The sequence below is a fragment of the Oncorhynchus mykiss genome, chromosome 14, assembly GCF_013265735.2.
Source record: "Oncorhynchus mykiss isolate Arlee chromosome 14, USDA_OmykA_1.1, whole genome shotgun sequence".
Lineage (NCBI taxonomy): Eukaryota > Metazoa > Chordata > Actinopteri > Salmoniformes > Salmonidae > Oncorhynchus > Oncorhynchus mykiss.
Genome location: NC_048578.1, coordinates 8287053 through 8306105, shown reverse-complemented (window position 1 = coordinate 8306105; position 19053 = coordinate 8287053). Strand labels below are relative to the sequence as shown.

The 19053-nt window shown below is 42.9% G+C and overlaps 1 protein-coding gene across 2 annotated transcripts in view; it reads left to right on the top strand.

Moving 5' to 3' along the window:
* Window positions 1–357: 357 nt before the first annotated feature.
* The window catches only part of LOC110487720 (testican-1), a 276877-nt gene continuing 258181 nt past the window's right edge, over window positions 358–19053 (top strand). Inside the window, exons 1-2 of one of the 2 annotated variants that reach the window (XM_036942848.1) lie at window positions 358–649; window positions 1244–1414. In XM_036942848.1, the coding sequence (XP_036798743.1) occupies window positions 1247–1414 (168 nt within the window). In that variant the 5' untranslated portion in view covers window positions 358–649; window positions 1244–1246. The remainder of the gene's footprint in view (window positions 650–1243; window positions 1415–19053) is intronic. The other variant, XM_036942847.1, reaches the window with a different exon arrangement.

Genomic DNA, 19053 nt, shown 5'->3' with positions numbered 1-19053 from the left:
TGCCATACGCTATAGGACTATACTCAAACGTGCATTCTAAAGAGACTGCCTAGGCTTTACTCGGCTTGCATTTTGATGACCATAAAAGTTATCTCGGGATAATAACTATAAATAAAAAGTGTGTAGGACTATATCAATCATGAAAGTACAAAAATAATCCATCACCCCCCAAAATATCCGTCTTATTGGCCGTAGTATCACCTGGAAATTTCGCCTTGAAACAACAAACATTCGCTTATTCCCGTGTGAATGCACCATTCCCCCCGTTGTAAATCAATGACACACCAGCTCTCTGCACTGCAAAGAGAAAGAGAGAGGGAAGAAGGGAGGGAGACATGGGGAGGGAGGTATAGAGGAGGGTAAAGGAGTGAGCGGGGAAGCGATTGGGAAAGAGAGAGAGAGACCGCTATCAGAGAGGCGGAGTCTGAGCGGAAGTTACCGAGGGTGGGAGAGAGACAGTTCTGACGAGGCTTGTTCCTGCTGCTCCTGGTCGCGGTCAGTATTACAGCGGAGTTCAGAGCTACCGGAGGTCCCGTGGATAATTAGGCTACTCTACAGTCTGACCGAGAAAAAAAACGTCTAACTGACAGCAGCAGAAACGTCCCACCCTATACCTCTTTTCCCAGGAGCTGGACACAAGCTAATTGAGGTAGGTGGATGGAAGAACGGGGTGCGTTTGTGAGCTAGGACCGGTGAAGACAGATGTGTATGTATATGATAAGGGAAGGGAGAGAGTTATGTAGTCTACGTATTTGTGGTTCACTCCCGCTTTGGTAAAAGGAGATGAGAGAGGCGCGCGCTCCAAGTAGACGGTAATTGCCTGTTTAGACCGTCTGAGAGCCTCACGAGCTAATCGGTTTCCCGTGCTCCATCTGCCACGGTGTGCAAATGCAATATGTCTCCAAATGTTTATAATCAGCTTAGGAGGAGCAGCAATTTCATAAGAGGCAATCTCCAGTATTTACTCAATCAAATTAATCCAACCTAATAGATTGAATAACATCATGTCCTTGTCCATTTTGATGCTGACATATCTGCATCATTAAATACATTTTCAATCCATGACAAAGTGCAGGTGAATTAACCTACATGTTGGTGCGTACTTGTATGAACAATTATTCCTAGTCCACATCATGCGCATCAAGGCAGCAGGCTCATTTACCTCCCTTGCTGTCTTAATATCTCTTGTTCTCAATGTCACTTTCTCTCTCATTTTCTCTTTCCTCATCTCTCTTTTTTTCAGACGATGCTTTTCTGTCTGCTGCCTTTCGCGGCTCTCTTGCTGCGCGCAGAGGGCAGGCGCGGGGGAACGGTGGTTGGTAACAAAAACATTGGCCACGCGTTGGACAACGACAAATGGCTCAGCACCGTGTCTCAATACGACAAGGACAGATATTGGAACAAATTCAGAGATGTGAGTTTATAATTACTGTGTTTTTCGCAACTTTCCTCACAAATTGGCCATTTTGATGACTGTTGTAGCCCAGAACAATGTTAGAAAGACTGGCTGACCATGAGGCCCTGCCTTGTTGTTGCAGTCCTAGTAATGGTTGGGTGATTTGACTGACGCAGATGTATATGCAGCCCCGTCCTTGACACACCCTTACAGTAGGTACGTGAGTGAGAGTCCCAGCCAGACAGGCAGCGGCCTTAATCCAATGTGTGGGCACTCAGCAGGTAGAGCAGCTTAGAGTGGAGCTCATGTGCTGTGAACGAACGGCTCACTCAGTAAGGCACTGAGGCACATCGAGAGAGTGTGTGAGAGGGAGTGTGTGTGTGTGTAGGAGAGAGGAGAGACAGATACAGTATGGACATTCAGGGCCAGGCATAAGCCTCTCCCCTGCATGGCAAAATGTGTAGAATTGCAGGAAATTAACTCTAAAATTTCATTTTTCTCTCCCCCACGTAGAGCCCCCCAAATACCTATTAAGATATTGAGGCTAGGGACACGCCGTATTGAGATACCATGCAGGCTAGGGACACGCCATATTGAGATACCATGCAGGCTAGGGACACGCCCTATTGAGATACCATGCAGGCTAGGGACACGCCATATTGAGATACCATGCAGGCTAGGGACACGCCATACTGAGATACCATGCAGGCTAGGGACACGTCATATTGACATACCATGCAGGCTAGGGATACGCCACATTGAGATACCATGCAGGCTAGGGACATGCCCTATTGAGATACCATGCAGGCTAGGGACACGCCATATTGAGATACCTTGCAGGCTAGGGACACGCCTATTGAGATACCATGCAGGCTAGGGACACGTCTATTGAGATACCATGCAGGGCTAGGGACACGCCTATTGAGATACCATGCAGGGCTAGGGACACGCCTATTGAGATACCATGCAGGGCTAGGGACACGCCATATTGAGATACCATGCAGGCTAGGGACACGCCATACTGAGATACCATGCAGGCTAGGGACACGTCATATTGACATACCATGCAGGCTAGGGATACGCCACATTGAGATACCATGCAGGCTAGGGACATGCCCTATTGAGATACCATGCAGGCTAGGGACACGCCATATTGAGATACCTTGCAGGCTAGGGACACGCCTATTGAGATACCATGCAGGCTAGGGACACGTCTATTGAGATACCATGCAGGGCTAGGGACACGCCTATTGAGATACCATGCAGGGCTAGGGACACGCCTATTGAGATACCATGCAGGGCTAGGGACATGTCTATTGAGATACCATGCAGGCTAGGGACACGCCATATTGAGATACCATGCAGGGCTAGGGACACGCCATATTGAGATACCATGCAGGGCTAGGGACACGCCTGTTGAGATACCATACAGGCTAGGGACACGCCCTATTGAGATACCATGCAGGGCTAGGGACACGCCCTATTGAGATACCATGCAGGCTAGGGACACGCCTGTTGAGATACCATGCAGGCTAGGGACACGCCATATTGAGATACCATGCAGGCTAGGGACACGTCTATTGAGATACCATGCAGGGCTAGGGACACACCTATTGAGATACCATGCAGGCTAGGGACACGCATTTTGTGATACCATGCAGGCTAGGGACACACCTATTGAGATACCATGCAGGCTAGGGACACGCCCTATTGAGATACCATGCAGGCTAGGGACACGCCATATTGAGATACCATGCAGGGCTAGGGACACGCCTGTTGCGATACCATACAGGCTAGGGACACGCCCTATTGAGATACCATGCAGGCTAGGGACATGCCCTGTTGAGATACCATGCAGGCTAGGGACACGCCATATTGAGATACCATGCAGGCTAGGGACACGTCTATTGAGATACCATGCAGGGCTAGGGACACACCTATTGAGATACCATGCAGGCTAGGGACACGCCTTTTGTGATACCATGCAGGCTAGGGACACACCTATTGAGATACCATGCAGGCTAGGGACACGCCCTATTGAGATACCATGCAGGCTAGGGACACGCCATATTGAGATACCATGCAGGGCTAGGGACACGCCTGTTGAGATACCATACAGGCTAGGGACACGCCCTATTGAGATACCATGCAGGCTAGGGACACGCCCTGTTGAGATACCATGCAGGCTAGGGACACAACTATTGAGATACCATACAGGCTAGGGACATGCCTTTTGAGATACCATGCAGGCTAGGGACACACCTATTGAGATACCATGCAGGCTAGGGACACACCTATTGAGATACCATGCAGGCTAGGGACACACCTATTGAGATACCATGCAGGCTAGGGACACACCTATTGAGATACCATGCAGGCTAGGGACACACCTATTGAGATAGCATGTTATACACTGGAACCATAGCCCTCATTAGGCCCTGCTCACCCTCAAAACACCCCTGACATCATTCTGACATCACTGCTGAGTTCTGTAATCAGAAGAACACAGTGGTTTAGGGGGCGTCTTAAATGCACCCTATTCCGTGTATAGTGCACTACTTTTGACCAAGGTCCATAGGGCTATAGGGAATATGGGGCCATCATGTGGGATGCATAGCCTCCTGTGTGCTCTCTCTAATGTATGAGGGATCGATTTTGAAGTGGGCAATGGTCTTTTTCTGTTAGCAGCTGTCTCAGCTAGCCGGGCCAGGATGGTTATTGTGTAATAGGGCATGCAGCAGTGAGAGGGTTTACATTAACATAAGCTAACCTTCTCTTGACTGGAGTCAGTGATGTGGGAGCTAGGATTGACCCTGGCCCTGCATTGTTCTTCATTGGAGTGGCGATGTGAGACCTAGCCACAACGCAGCATGTGAATGGCCTTAAGCCAGGCAGCTGCAGCGCGAGCCAAAGCAAAAGCATTAGCAAAATCCCTTAAAGCCTTTATGGTATGTGGGGGTGCTGCCCACACACCTCCCTCTCCATGGTCTTCAATGCAAATTAAACTCATTAGGTGGAAGCTGCTCGCTGTCTGGGAGAAGAGGAGAGGGGGGTGAGGGATGGAGGAGGAGGAGTGTATATTGGAAAGGGTGTGACATTTTGGTTTAATATTTGATGTTGTGTTTCCCGGCCAGGGAGGGCAGCACTATGGTGTGTGTGTCTGCAGACATGTATACCTGCAGGTCATAAGTCTCTTTCTAGCCACTCAAGTCATAAATTATTCTTCCCTTCTCTTTTCTCTCCCCCTCTCTCCCTTACCCCTCTCCATACCTCTCTCCCTTACCCCTCTCCATACCTCCCACGCTTTCTCTTTCCCTTGAATAACTTCGCTATTACTGGCATCCCTCCCTTTACTTACTGTGTCATCCAGTCTCTTACCTCTCGCCCCATTGTGGCTCATTTACTCTCCCAACGTCTGTGTTTCTCTCTCTCCCCCTCCCCCTCTTTTCTCTGCTCTCTCATCCCTTTCTCTCAGCCCGTCAATTCGTCAATCTTTTCTCCTCTCTTTCTCTTTTGACTCATTCTTTGTCCTCACTCTCTCAGTTCAATTCCAGGGGCTTTATTGGCATGGGAAACATATTTTACATTGCCAAAGCAAGTGAAATAAAAAATAATCTAAAGTGAACAGTAAATATTACTCACGCAAGTTCCAAAAGAATGAAGACATTTCAAATGTCATATTATGTCTATATACAGTGTTGTAACGATGTGCAAATAGTAAAATAAGTAAAAAAGGGAAAATGAATAGACAAAAATATGGGTTGTATTTACAATGGTGTTTTCCCTTCACTGGTTGCCCTTGTGGCAACAGGTCACAAATCTTGCTGGTGTGATGGCACACTGTGGTACTTCACCCAGTAGATATGGGATTATCAAAATTGGATTTGTTGTCAAATCAAATCAAATGGTATCGGTCACATACACATGGTTAGCAGATGTTATTGCGAGTGTAGGGAAATGCTTGTGCTTCCAGTTCAGACAGTGCAGTGATATATAACAAGTAACATCTAACAAATACCTAATACACACAAATCTAAGTAAGGAATGGAATAAGAATGTATAAATATGTGGATGAGCAGTGACAAAGCAGCACAGGCTAAGATGCAATAGATGGTATAGAATACAGTACATATGAGATGAGTAATGCAAGATATGTAAACATGACTTAAGTGGCATTATTAAAGTGACTAGTGTTCCCTTTATTAAAGTTGCCAATGATTTCAAGTCTGTATGTAGGCAGCAGCCTCTCTTGTGCTAGTGATGGCTGTTTAACAGTCTGATGGCCTTGAGATAGAAGCTGTTTATCAGTCTCTCGGTCCCAGCTTTGATGCACCTGTACTGACCTTTCAAATTCTTTGTGGGTCTGTGTTATCTAAGGGAAATATGTGTCTAATATGGTCATACTTCTCTCTCTCCGCCTCCTTCCCTCTCTCTCTGTCTGTAGGACACTGTGTGATGGTGAGGTGCGGTTTGCGAACCATTTGTTCATTTTGAACTAATCTTTTTACTGACTCGAGAGTCATCCCGGCAAAATTGGTTCTGCGATGGTTCCCAGAACATCCATTCATCATAACACAAAAAAACTGTCCAGTCGTGGTGATGATTAGAGAATGTCTGTTTTTTTTGTGTTTTTTTTTAAAGGATCCCAGAATGTTTCATTAGGTTGTGGGAACAGTCTGGTGGTAACATTGTGGGGACATCACAAAAGATAGGTTCTCAAAACCCCAAAATATCCAGTTATCTGGATGATTATACAATGTTTCTTTTAGGGTGCTAAGACATCCATCCATCTGGTCATACAAGAACGTTCCCAGAACACATTGTTGTCTATTCTTTAAAGGTTCCCAAAACATTTCATTAGGTTGTTTTATTTATTTGTTATTTTACCAGGTAAGTTGACTGAGAAAACATTCTCATTTGCAGCACCGACCTGGGGAATAGTTACAGGGGAGAGGAGGGGGATTAATGAGCCAATTGTAAACTGGGGATTATTAGTTGACCGTGATGGTTTGAGGGCCAGATTGGGAATTTAGCCAGGACACCGGGGTTAACACCCCTACTCTTACAATAAGTGCCATGGGATCTTTAATGACCTCAGAGAGTCAGGACACCCGTTTAACGTCCCATCCAAAAGACAGCACCCTACACCCCGGGCAGTGTCCCCAATCATATTTTTTTAGACCAGAGGAAAGAGTGCCTCCTACTGGCCCTCCAACACCACTTCCAGCAGCATCTGGTTTCCCATCCAGGAACTGACCAGTACCAACCCTACTTAGCTTCAGAAGCAAGCCAGCAGTGGTATGCATGGTGGTATGCTGCTGGCTAATGTTGTGTTGTGGGAACAGTGTGGCTACATTGCAAGAGATAGTTTCCCAAAACACAAAATATGCTCACCTCTGATGACGTTCATACAATGTTCAAGTTAGGTTACACAGGTCATTCCCTTAATGCTGTAAGCATGCAGTAAGTCTGTTGTTTATGTATCCAGTCAGAAATGCAGAATTTAGACTAACTGTAAAACATAAAACATTGTGTAAAAATTGACTGGATACCTTGTAAATATGGGCCTAGAAGTATGGGATGGTGAATAACCCACTTTCCAGGATTTCCCTTGGTTATTTATGTCTAAGAAGGCTCAAAAGGAAGCATGCAATTCCTGATTGACCATACTGCCATGGCTATATACTGCCAAAATACAAAGAAGGAGAGCTTCCCTGGTGGTGCAGAGGATAAAATACCTGACATGGGAACCAAACATTGCAGGTTCAAGCCCAACATGTGAATATTATCAATGAAACATCTGCTTGTGTTTATATGAGTTAAATGCTGTTCAAAAGTCCTATGAATTGAATTACAGTACCTTCAGAAAATACTCACACCCTTTGACATTTTGCTGTGTTACAAAGCGGTATTAAAAATGGATTTAATTGTATTTTCTTTGTCAACGATCTACACAAAAATAGTCTGTAATGTCAAAGTGGTAGATACATTCTAGAATTTAAAAAAGAAAGGAAAATAAAACACTAATATATCTTGATTAGATAAGTATTCAACACCTGAGTCAATACATGTTAGAATCACTTCTGGCAGCGATTACAGCTGTGAGTCTTTATGGGTAAGTCTCTAAGAGCTTTACGCACCTTAATTATACACTATTAGCCCATTATTCTTTAAAAAATTCTTCAAGGTCTGTAAAGTTGGTTGTTGATCATTGCTAGACAGCCATTTTCAAGTCTTGCCATAGATTTTCAAGATAATTTAAGACAAAAATGTAACCAGACCACTTGGTAAGCAACTCCAGTGTATATTTGACATCGGATCAAGTTTTTGACTTGCTGAAAGGGGAATTTATCTCCCAGTGTGTCTGTTGGAAAGCAGACAACCAGGTTTTCCTCTAGGATTTTGCCTGTGCTTAGCTCTTACGTTTCTTTTTATCCCCAAAACTCCCTAGCCCTTGCTAATGACAAGCATACCCATAACATGATGCAGCCACCACCATGCTTGAAAATATGAAGAGTGGTACTCTGATCTTTGCCGCATTTTTTTTGCAGTAATACTTTAGTGCCTTATTGCAAACAGGATACATGTTTCTGAATATTTTTCTTCTGTACAGGCTTCCCTTTTCCCCTCTGTCATGCAGGTTAGTATTGTGGACTAACTACAATGTTTTTGATCCATCCTCAGTTTTCTCCTATCACAGCCATTCAACTCTGTAATGGATTTAAAATCACCATTGGCCTCATGGTTGAATCCGTGAGTGATTTCCTTCCTCTCTGGCAACTGAGTTAGGAAAATGCATCTGTATCTTTGTACTGACTAGGTGTATTGATACCCTTACCAAAGTGTAATTAATAACTTTACAATGCTTAAAGGGATATTCAGCATTATCTGTATGTGTGGAGTGCAAAGCTTAAGTAGTCATTCAAAAATCATGCTGTGACATTATGGGGTATTGTGTGTAGATAAGGGACACAAAATCTAAGTGTTATCCATTTTAAATTCAGGCTGTAACACAACAAAATGTGGAGAAAATCAAGGGGTTGAGAATACTTTCTGAAGGTGCTGTATATGCAGATAGTCAACATTTGAAGTGTACAAAAAGATTCTTCTGTTTGTATGATTAAATGATTTTCAGATGAATGAAATTTCCTATGAAATGAAATTAAAATGCCATGTGTCTCCATATCACCATATGGTTCCAATCATTTTTCCAATTAGAAGCTGGAGCTGGAGCACACCCAGAGAACATTATTTTGTGTGGAGGTGCTGACTAACGGCGAATAAACTGTAAGCTATAAAAAATGCATAAAGAGAGTCACACACTCTCTATATATAAACTGGCAGTTATTTCTGCATTGCTGTGCCTTCTTCAGGGTCTTCAATCGTTTTCCCACCATACAGTTTTCTCATAGGGGATTTTAGAAACACTTAACATAAGGTCTGTGTTTCGTCTAGGCTTACCCTGGCGTGACGTTTGGTAACCATGTACATCTCTCTTGGACAAGATTTTGTCAATATATTTGGCTCTGGAACTCTCCGATTCGAAAATGCTAATTAGCATCAAAGTAGACATAAGGCAAAACTAGAAATCCCTGCAAGCCCCCGCACACCATCTCTAGCTGAAACCTTTGCTAATAGGTGTTGTGGCAATTTAAAACTTGCACGAGCCAGTTCCCAGCATTGTCAATGTTTAAAGAATTGTAGACAATTTATTCATTACTACATTTAGCTAACATTAGATAGTTAATCCAGAGATTCTTACCTTTGCCTTGATTCGGCAGCCTGGTCCAGATCATCATGGCATTTGTAGTTCTTTATGATAGCCACATTAGCAGATAATTAACATTTCATTTTTTTGGGTGGTAAATACAGGTGAATGTATTGATAAAAGCCTCCTTGTCCTAGAGAGATTTACACCGTTATCACGCCAGGGTAAGCCTACACGAAACACAGCCCTTATTTGAAATGCTTCTAAAATCCCCTATGGGAAATTGAATGGTGGAAAAAACGATTTGAACCATTTCCCTGTTTGACTGATAGTTTTTATGGGTATTATGACTGATACTGTGGTACTCTATTCATTCTGGAGATAAACATAATGGGGATCTATTCCAATCTGCTTTCTTGTTGACAATATTGTGGTAATATTAGGTCAAACTTAAATATCCGCTCTGGGGTAGGCGGGAAGCTTGCGTCCCACATGGCCAATAGCCAGGGAAAATGCAGAGTGCCAAATTCAAATACATTTCTATAAAAATCGAACTTTCATTAAATTACACATGTAAGATACCAAATTAAAGCTACACTCGTTGTGAATCCAGCCAACGTGTCAGATTTTAAAAAGGCTTTTCGGTGAAAGCATAAGATGCTATTATCTGATGATAGCACAACAGTAAACAATGAGAGTAGCATATTTCAACTCTGCAGGCGCGAAACGCAGAAAACAAAATATAAATCATGCCTTACCTTTGACGAGCTTCTTTTGTTGGCACTCCTATATGTCCCATAAACATCACAAATGGTCCTTTTGTTCGATTCATTCCGTCGATATATATCCAAAATGTCAATTTATTTGGCGTGTTTGATCCAGAAAAACACAGCTTCCCACTTACGCAACATCGCTACAAAATATCTCATAAGTTACCTGTAAACTTTGCCAAAACATTTCAAACTACTTTTGTAATACAACTTTATGTTTTCTAAATGTACATAATCGATCAAATTGAAGACGGGATGATCTGTGTTCAATACAGGAGCAAAACAAACTGACGCTACTTTTCTGGTTACGCGCCTCTATCAAAAGGTACACATGAAGTGACTCTCGTTCTGAGCTATGGTGCTTCTTCATTACACAAAGGAAAAACCTCAACCAATTTCTACAAACTGGTGACATCCAGTGGAAGCGGTAGGAATGGCAAGAAAGTCAATTAGAATTCTGGATTCCCCATGAAACCATATTGAAAAGACAGTGACTTCAAAAAGAAAAATCTGAATTGTTTGTCTTCGGGATTTCGCCTGCTAAATAAGTTCTGTTATACTCACAGACATTATTCAAACAGTTTTAGAAACTTCAGAGTGTTTTCTATCCAATACTAATAATGACATGCATATATTAGGATCTGGGACAGAGTAGGAGGCAGTTCAGTTTGGGCACGCTATTTATCCAAAAGTGAAAATGCTGCCCCCTACCCCAAACAGGATATGTTCTTGAAATGTTCTAAGGACTTTCAAGACAAGGTCAAATGTATGGAAGGTTTTCAAGGGTTTTATTTATTTTTACTGTTTTATACATTGTAAAATAATAGTGAAGACATCACAACTATGAAATAACACATATGGAATTATGTAGTAACCAGAAAAATGTTAAACAGATCAAAAGATATTATATTTTAGATTCCTCAAAGAAGCCACCCTTTGCCTTGACAGCTTTGCACACTCTTGGCATTTTCTCAACCAGCTTCATGACAAATCTTTTCCAACAGTCTTGCAGGAATTCCCACATATGCTATGCACTTATTGGCTGATTTTCCTTTAATCTGCGGTCCAACTCATCTCAATTGGGTTGAGGATGGGTGATTGTGGAGGCCAGGTCATCGGATGCAGCACTCCATCACTCTCCTTCTTTGTCAAATAGCCCTTACACAGCCTGGAAGTGTTTTGAGTCATTGTCATGTTGAAAAACAAATGGAATTCCCACTAAGCGCAAACCAGATGGGATGGTGTATCGCTGCAGAATGCTGTGGTAGCATTCCCAATGGTTAAGTGTGCCTTGAATTCTAAAGAAGTCACTGACAGTGTTACCAGCAAAGCACCATCACACCTCCTCCTCCATGCGTCACGGTGGGAACCACACATGCAGAAATCATCCGTTCACCTATCCTGAATTTCACAAAGACACGGCAGTTGGGCCAAAGAACAGACCAAAGGACAGATTTACACCGGTTTAATGTCCATTGCTCATGTTTCTTGGCCCAAGAAAGTCTCTTCTTCTTATTGGTGTACTTTCGTAGTGGTTTATTTGCAGCAATTCGACCACGAAGGCCTGATTCACGCAGTCTCAAATCAAATCAAAGTGTATTTGTCAGGTGCGCCGAATACAACAGGTATTACTTACAGTAATACTTACAGTAATACTTACAGTGAAATGCTCACGTACAGGCTCTAACCAATAGTGCAAAAAAGGTATTAGGTGAACAATAGGTATGTAAAGAAATAAAACAACAGTAAAAAGACAGGCTATATACAATAGCGAGGCTATAAAAGTAGCGAGGCTACATACAGACACTGGTTAATCAGGCTGATTGAGGTAGTATGTACATGTAGATATGGTTAAAGTGACTATGCATATATGATGAACAGAGAGTAGTAGTAGTGTAAAAGAGGGGTTGGCGGGTGGTGGGTGGGACACAATGCAGATAGCTCGGTTAGCCAATGTGCGGGAGCACTGGCTGGTTGGTCCAATTGAGGTAGTATGTACATGAACAGTTGATGTTGAGATGTGTCTGTTACTTGAACTTAGCGAAGCATTTATTTGGTCTGCAATCTGAGGTGCAGTTGACTTTAATGAACTCCTCCTCTGCAGCAGAGGTAACTCTGGGTCTTCCTTTCCTGTGGCGGTCCTCATCATGGCACTTGATGGTTTTTGCGACTCCACTTGAAGAAACTTAGAAAATAAGAATAGTAATTGAAATTTTCCAGATTGACTGACATTCATGTCTTAAATTAATGATGGGCTGTTGTTTCTATTTGTTTTTTTGAGCTGTTATTTCCATAATATAGACTTGGTCTTTTACCAAATAGGGCTATCTTCTGTATACCACCCCTACCTTGTCACAACACATCTGCTTGGTTCAAACACATTAAGAAGGAAAGAAATTCCACAAATTAACATTTAACAAGGCACACCTGTTCATTGAAATGCATTGCAGGGTTACCTCATGAAGCTGGTTGAGAGAATGCCAAGAGTGTGCAAAGCTGTCACTTTTTTTGGTTACTACATGATTCCATATGTGTTATTTCATGGTTTTATTGTCTTCACTATTATTCTACAATATAGAAAATATAGAAAATAAATAATAACCCATGAATGAATAGCTGTCCAAACTTTTGACTGGTACTGTATATCGCATGAACATCAATTAAATATTATGTTAAACCTGAAATAAATATGCTATGAACGTCATAACAACGGACTTATTTAATTCTTACAACATAAAGGGAATGTCCTGTGCAACCTAAATTAAACATTGCATGAATGCCATCACAAGTGAGCATATTTTGCGTTTTGGGAACATATCTCCTGTCCACAAAATGTTACCACAACCTAATGAAATATTCTGGGAACCTTTTAAAGAACAGACACAATTCTGTTTGCACCCTAAAAGAAACGTTGTGGAATCACCCGCACAACTGGACAGGTTTTTTGTTTTGCGAACATATCTTTTGTGATGTTCCCAGAATTTTCCCACCAGATTGTTCCCAGAACCTAATGAAATATACTGGGAACTTTTAAATAACAGATTAAATGTGTTATAGGAACGTTCTTGCAACATCTGGAAAATATTTTATAGAAACATTTTAGTGAATGTTAGAACATTCAAAGGATATTTCATCGCAAATATTTTTGATAAATAGATTTGATCAAAAATATTCTCTGAATGTTTTTGGGATGTTGTCATCCTAATGTTAGATAAAACCTTAACTAGAACTTAATGAGAATCTTAGCTAATGTTCTGGGAATGTTCCCGGTTTGCTGGGAGGATTCGTTTTTTCTGAGTGACTTGTTCATTTTAGTCATTCGTTTGACCTGTTGGCCCAATTAATTATGTTGTTATTTTGGTGGTCCCTGTGTGCTCTGGGCATTACTGACTCAAATGAATGAAATTGGTCTAAATAATTGTTATTTTGACCGAACGAGACGAAAAAAAACAAGAGTCAGTAAAAATAACCAGACTTCCCATCACTACTAAATGACCCTGTGCCTTCTCAGCCATGTCTACTCCCCCCTCCCCACTCCTCCCTCTCCCCTCTCTCCCCCACCCTGACTCTCCTGCCATGTCTCCCTCTTTGTCTCTGAGCCGACTTCCTCCCCGTTCAATAATGCAGGAGTGCGTTTGTGTGTGTGTGTGAGAGAGCGTTTGTGTGTGCACTAGTGGTATGTGTGTGCTGCTGGTATGTATACCAGTATCGCCCTGACTACTAGACACTATGGTACGATGCTGCAGTGTTTTTCTGTGTGGGTGTGTGTGTGTGTGTGTGTACTCTCAGGTAAATTATACCGTGGCTCTCCATGAGATCAGACATAGGACGAGGGACAGTGGTGTGTTTAAAAGGATCCATAACACACAGGCCTACATTGCTCGGTGTGTTATGCTTACTGTATGTGTGAGTGTTGTCAGATTGCTAGCGCAGCGCTCTGTTGGGACTGGGGTCTGGTTTGGTGGGGGGGGGGAGTCAGAGTGGTAGGGGGGGTTGAGCTGATGACCACTGGAGAGGACGGTATACAAGGTATTTGGACTGCTGCCAGTTATCTGTCCGTCTATTTGTTTGTCCAGTTGTCTAACTGTTGTTTACTATACTGTAAGCTGCCTCTAGAATCCAGATCTCGAACCTCTCCAGCTAGACCTGCGTTTCCCAAACTTGGGGGAAACAAGGGGGGCACGTTTTGGTTTTTGCTCTAACACTACACAGGCTGATTTTAAAATGATCAACGCTTCATCATTTGTTGATTATTTCTTTCTTCCTTGGACACTGTGTTAACAAACCTCCAAACGAGCTTCAATGCCATACAACACTCAACAACACATACAACACATACAACGTGGCCTTCTCTTAAATGCTAGTAAAACTAAATGCATGCTCTTCAACCGATTACTGCCCGCCTGGCATCACTAATCTGTACGGTTCTGACTTAGAATATGTGGAACACTACAAATACCTAGGTGTTTGGCTAGACTGTAAACTCTCCTTCCAGACTCACATTAAGCATCTCCAATCCAAAATTAAATCTAGAATCAGCTTCCTATTTCGCAACAAAGCCTCCTTCACTCATGCTGCCAAACATACCCTCGTAAAACTGACTATCCTATCGATCCTTGACTTCGGCGATGTCATTTACAAAATAGCCTCCAACACTCAGCAAATTGGATGTAGTCTATCACAGTGCCATCCGTTTTGTCACCAAAGCCCCATATACTACCCACCACTGTGACCTGTATGCTCTTGTTGTCTGGCCCTCGCTACATATTTGTTGCCAAACCCACTGGCTCCAGGTCATCTATAAGTCTTTGCTAGGTAAAGCCCCGCCTTATCTCAGCTCACTGGTCGCCATAGCTACACCAACCCGTTGAACGCACTCCAGCAGGTACAGTTGAAGTCGGAAGTGTACATACACCTTAGCCAAATACATTTAAACACAGTTTTTCCACAAGTCCTGACATTTAATCCTAGTAAATATTCCCTGTCTTAGGTCAGTTAGGATCACCACTTTATTTTAACAATGTGAAAGGTCAGAATAATAGTAGAGTGATTTATTTCAGCTTTTATTTCTTTCATCACATTCCCAGTGGGTCAGAAGTTTACATACACTCATAGCATTGCCTTTAAATTGTTTAACTTGGGTCAAACGTTTTGGGTAGCCTTCCACAAGCTTCCCACAATACGTTGGGTGAATTTTGGCCCATTCCACCTGACAGAGCTGGTGTAACTGAGTCAGGTTTGTAGGCCTCCTTGCTCGCACACACTTGTTCAGTTCTGCCCACACATTTTCTATGGGATTGAGATCAGGGCTTTGTGATGGCCACTCCAATACCTTGACTTTGTTGTCCTTAAGCCATTTTGCCACAATTTTGTAAGTATGCTTGGGGTCATTGTCCATTTGGAAGACCCATTTGCGACTGGTTAACCTCTTAAGGCTGGTTAACATCCTGACTGATGTCTTGAGATGTTGCTTCAATATATCCACATACTTTTCCTACCTCATGATGCCATCTATTTTGTGAAGTGCACCAGTCCCTCCTGCAGAAAAGCACCCCCAAAACATGATGCTGCCACCCCTGTGCTTCATGGTTGGGATGGTGTTCTTGTCCTCCAAACATAATGATGGTCATTATGGCCAAACAGTTCTATTTTGGTTTCATCTGACCAGAGGACATTTCCCCAAAAAGTACGATCTTTGTCCCCATGTGCAGTTGCAAACTGTGGTCTGGCTTTTTTATGGCGGTTTGGAGCAGTGGCTTCTTTCTTGCTGAGCAGCCTCGTTTTACTGTGGCTATAGATACATTTGTACCGGTTTTCTCCAGCATCTTCACAAGGTCCTTTGCTGTTGTTCTGGGATTGATTTGCACTTTTCGCACCAAAGTACGTTCATCTCTAGGAGAAAGAACGCTTCTCTTTCCTGAGCGGTATGACGGCTGTGTGGTCCCATGATGTTTAAACTTATGTACTATTGTTTGTACAGATGAACGTGGTACCTTCAGGTGTTTGGAAATTGCTCCCAAGGATGAACCAGACTTGTGGAGGTCTACAATTTTTGGCTGATTTCTTTTGATTTTCCCATGATGTCAAGCAAACAGGCACTGAGTTTGAAGGTAGGCCTTGAAATACATCCACAGGTACACCTCCAATTGACTCAAATGATGTCAATTAGCCTACAGAACTTCTAAAGCCAATGCATAATTTTATGGAATTTTCCAAGCTGTTTAAGGCCCCTTCAACTCAGTGTAGGCAAACCTCTGACCCACTGGAATTGTGATACAGTGAATTATAAGTGAAATCTGTTTGTAAACAATTGTTTGAAAAATGACCTGTGTCATGCACAAAGTAGATGTCCTATCTGACTTGCCAAAACTATAGTTTGTTAATACATTTGTGGAGTGGTTGAAAAATGACTCCAACCTAAGTGTATGTAAACTTTTGACTTCAACTGTATATTTCACTGGTCATCCCCAAAGCCAACACCTCCTTTGGCCACCTTTTCTTCCAGTTCTCTGCTGCCAATATTTTTATTTAACTAGGCAAGTCAGTTAAGAACAACTTCTTATTTTCAATGACAGCCTAGGAACAGTGGGTTAACTGCCTTGGTCAGGGGCAGAATGACAGATTTTTATCTCAGCTCGGGATTCGATCTTACACCCTTTCAGTGACTAGTCCAACGCTCTAACCACTAGGCTACCTGCCGCCCCAATGACTAGAGCAATTTTAAAAAACCACTGAAGCTGGAGACTTATATCTCCCTCACTAACTTTAAGCATCAGCTGTCAGAGCAGCTTACCGATCACTGTACCTGTACACAGCCCATCTGTAAAGAGCACACCCAACTACCTCATCCCCATATTGTTATTTATTTTTTGCACCCCAGTATCTCTTTTGCACCCCAGTATCTCTACTTGCACATCATCATCTGCACATCTATCGCTCCAGTGTTAATGCTAAATTGTAATTATTTTGCCTCTATGGGCTATATATTGCCTTACCTCCCCAATCTTACTACATGTGCACACATTGTACATAGATTTTTCTATTTTGTTATTGAGTGTACGTTTGCTTATCCCTGTGTTGTTGTTTTTGCCGCACTGCTTTGCTTTAACTTGGCCAGGTCTCAGTTGAAAATGAAAACTTGTTCTCAACTGGCCTACCTGGTGAAATAAAACAAATATATTTTTTGAATCAGCTGTGTAGTGCTAGGGCAAAAACCAAAACGTGCACCCCTTGGGGTCCTGAGGACCGAGTTTGAGAAACCCTGAGCTAGACTGAGTTCACTTTGTGGTGAGTTGTGGTGTCCTCATGGGGAGGGGAAGGAAACAGTCATTTATCTGTCTGGCAGAGCAGAGGTTTCTGTCCAGGACTGACACGCAGAATTATCTGTCCGCAGACTAATGGTGTGCTCTTCCTAAGGGCTGTTACAGTGTCTTCCTAAGGGCTGTTACAGTGTCTTCCTAAGGGCTGTTACAGTGTCTTCCTAAGGGCTGTTACAGTGTCTTCCTAAGGGCTGTTACAGTGTCTTCCTAAGGGCTGTTACAGTGTCTTCCTAAGGGCTGTAACAGTGTCTTCCTAAGGGCTGTAACAGTGTCTTCCTAAGGGCTGTTACAGTGTCTTCCTAAGGGCTGTTACAGTGTCTTCCTAAGGGCTGTTACAGTGTCTTCCTAAGGGCTGTAACAGTGTCTTCCTAAGGGCTGTAACAGTGTCTTCCTAAGGGCTGTTACAGTGTCTTCCTAAGGGCTGTAACAGTGTCTTCCTAAGGGCTGTTACAGTGTCTTCCTAAGGGCTGTTACAGTGTCTTCCTAAGGGCTGTTACAGTGTCTTCCTAAGGGCTGTAACAGTGTCTTCCAAAGGGCTGTTACAGTGTCTTCCTAAGGGCTGTTACAGTGTCTTCCTAAGGGCTGTTACAGTGTCTTCCTAAGGGCTGTTACAGCATGTGTACTGCTATAGGGGAGTAGGCAAAAGCAAGCATTACCATGGAGACCTCGTAAGTTCTCTTAGTGGTCTTTTGGGAGGGGAAGGGAGGTGAGAAGGAAAGGAAAATGCCTGCTTTTTTTGTATATATCTAAAAAGGGGTAGGGGGTAAACAAAAACATGCTAAATTAAAACCCACCTATGTAATATACCACATCTCCAGAAAGGGAAAACACAGACTTAGACACGCACGCACACACGCACGCACACATACACACATGCACGCACACATGCACGCACACACAGATTCACTTTTGAGTTTGTGTACTGTTGAAGAATGTGTGTGTAGCAGCCCACATATCTTGTATGTGTGTGTGTGTGTGTGTGTGTGTGTGTGTCGCAGCCAGTGCTTGTCATCAGTGCCTCTTCGTGGTAATGTTGACAGAAAGCCTGTCGTCCCCACTCAAGCGCTCCTCTTTGATCCTGAAGTGGTGGAAAAGTTGTTTTCCGTTATCCAAGCCAATTGTTTGTTTCTCTTCTGTCCCTTCTCCCTCCCTATTTCTCTGTCTGTCTGTCTGTCTGTCTGTCTGTCTGTCTGTCTGTCTGTCTGTCTGTCTGTCTGTCTGTCTGTCTGTCTGTCTGTCTGTCTGTCTGTCTGTCTCTGAAGAGCTGACAGAGAGAGAACTCCTCCTCTCCTCTGTATGCAGATGTTTAATGGTGTGTGTGTGTGTGCTCACACAACACTGAGTGTGTGTATGTGCATTAGTATGTGTTTGTATGTGCATTAGTGTGTGTGTGTGTGTGTGTGTGTGTTCACCATGTTCATTACCCACTTGGGTTTGGCTTCTGTTCACACACCTTGTCAAGACAGCCTGTTTTCTCAGCTCTCTCATTGTAGTTTATTTTTCACCTGACAGGGCTCTCAGGGTCTGTCTGTCTGTCTGTCTGTCTGTCTGTCTGTCTGTCTGTCTGTCTGTCTGTCTGTCTGTCTGTCAGTCAGTTTGAGAAGACACTGTCACTCATCTTTGGATTGTGTAATATTGTGGTAGACCAATAATTGTGTCTTGAGGTCAAGGTGGCTGTTGTGTGGTTGTTGTTGTGCATACTGTTTAGGTCAATAGGTTAATGTACGGTAGGGATTGACATGGGGATGCAGGATCCCTGGCTTGTCCCGGGAGCAAATAAAAATGACAAGATCTGGAAAATTATTTTCCGTTTTCTCCCAATGTCGACACTAATTAAATTCCACAAAATACACAACATGC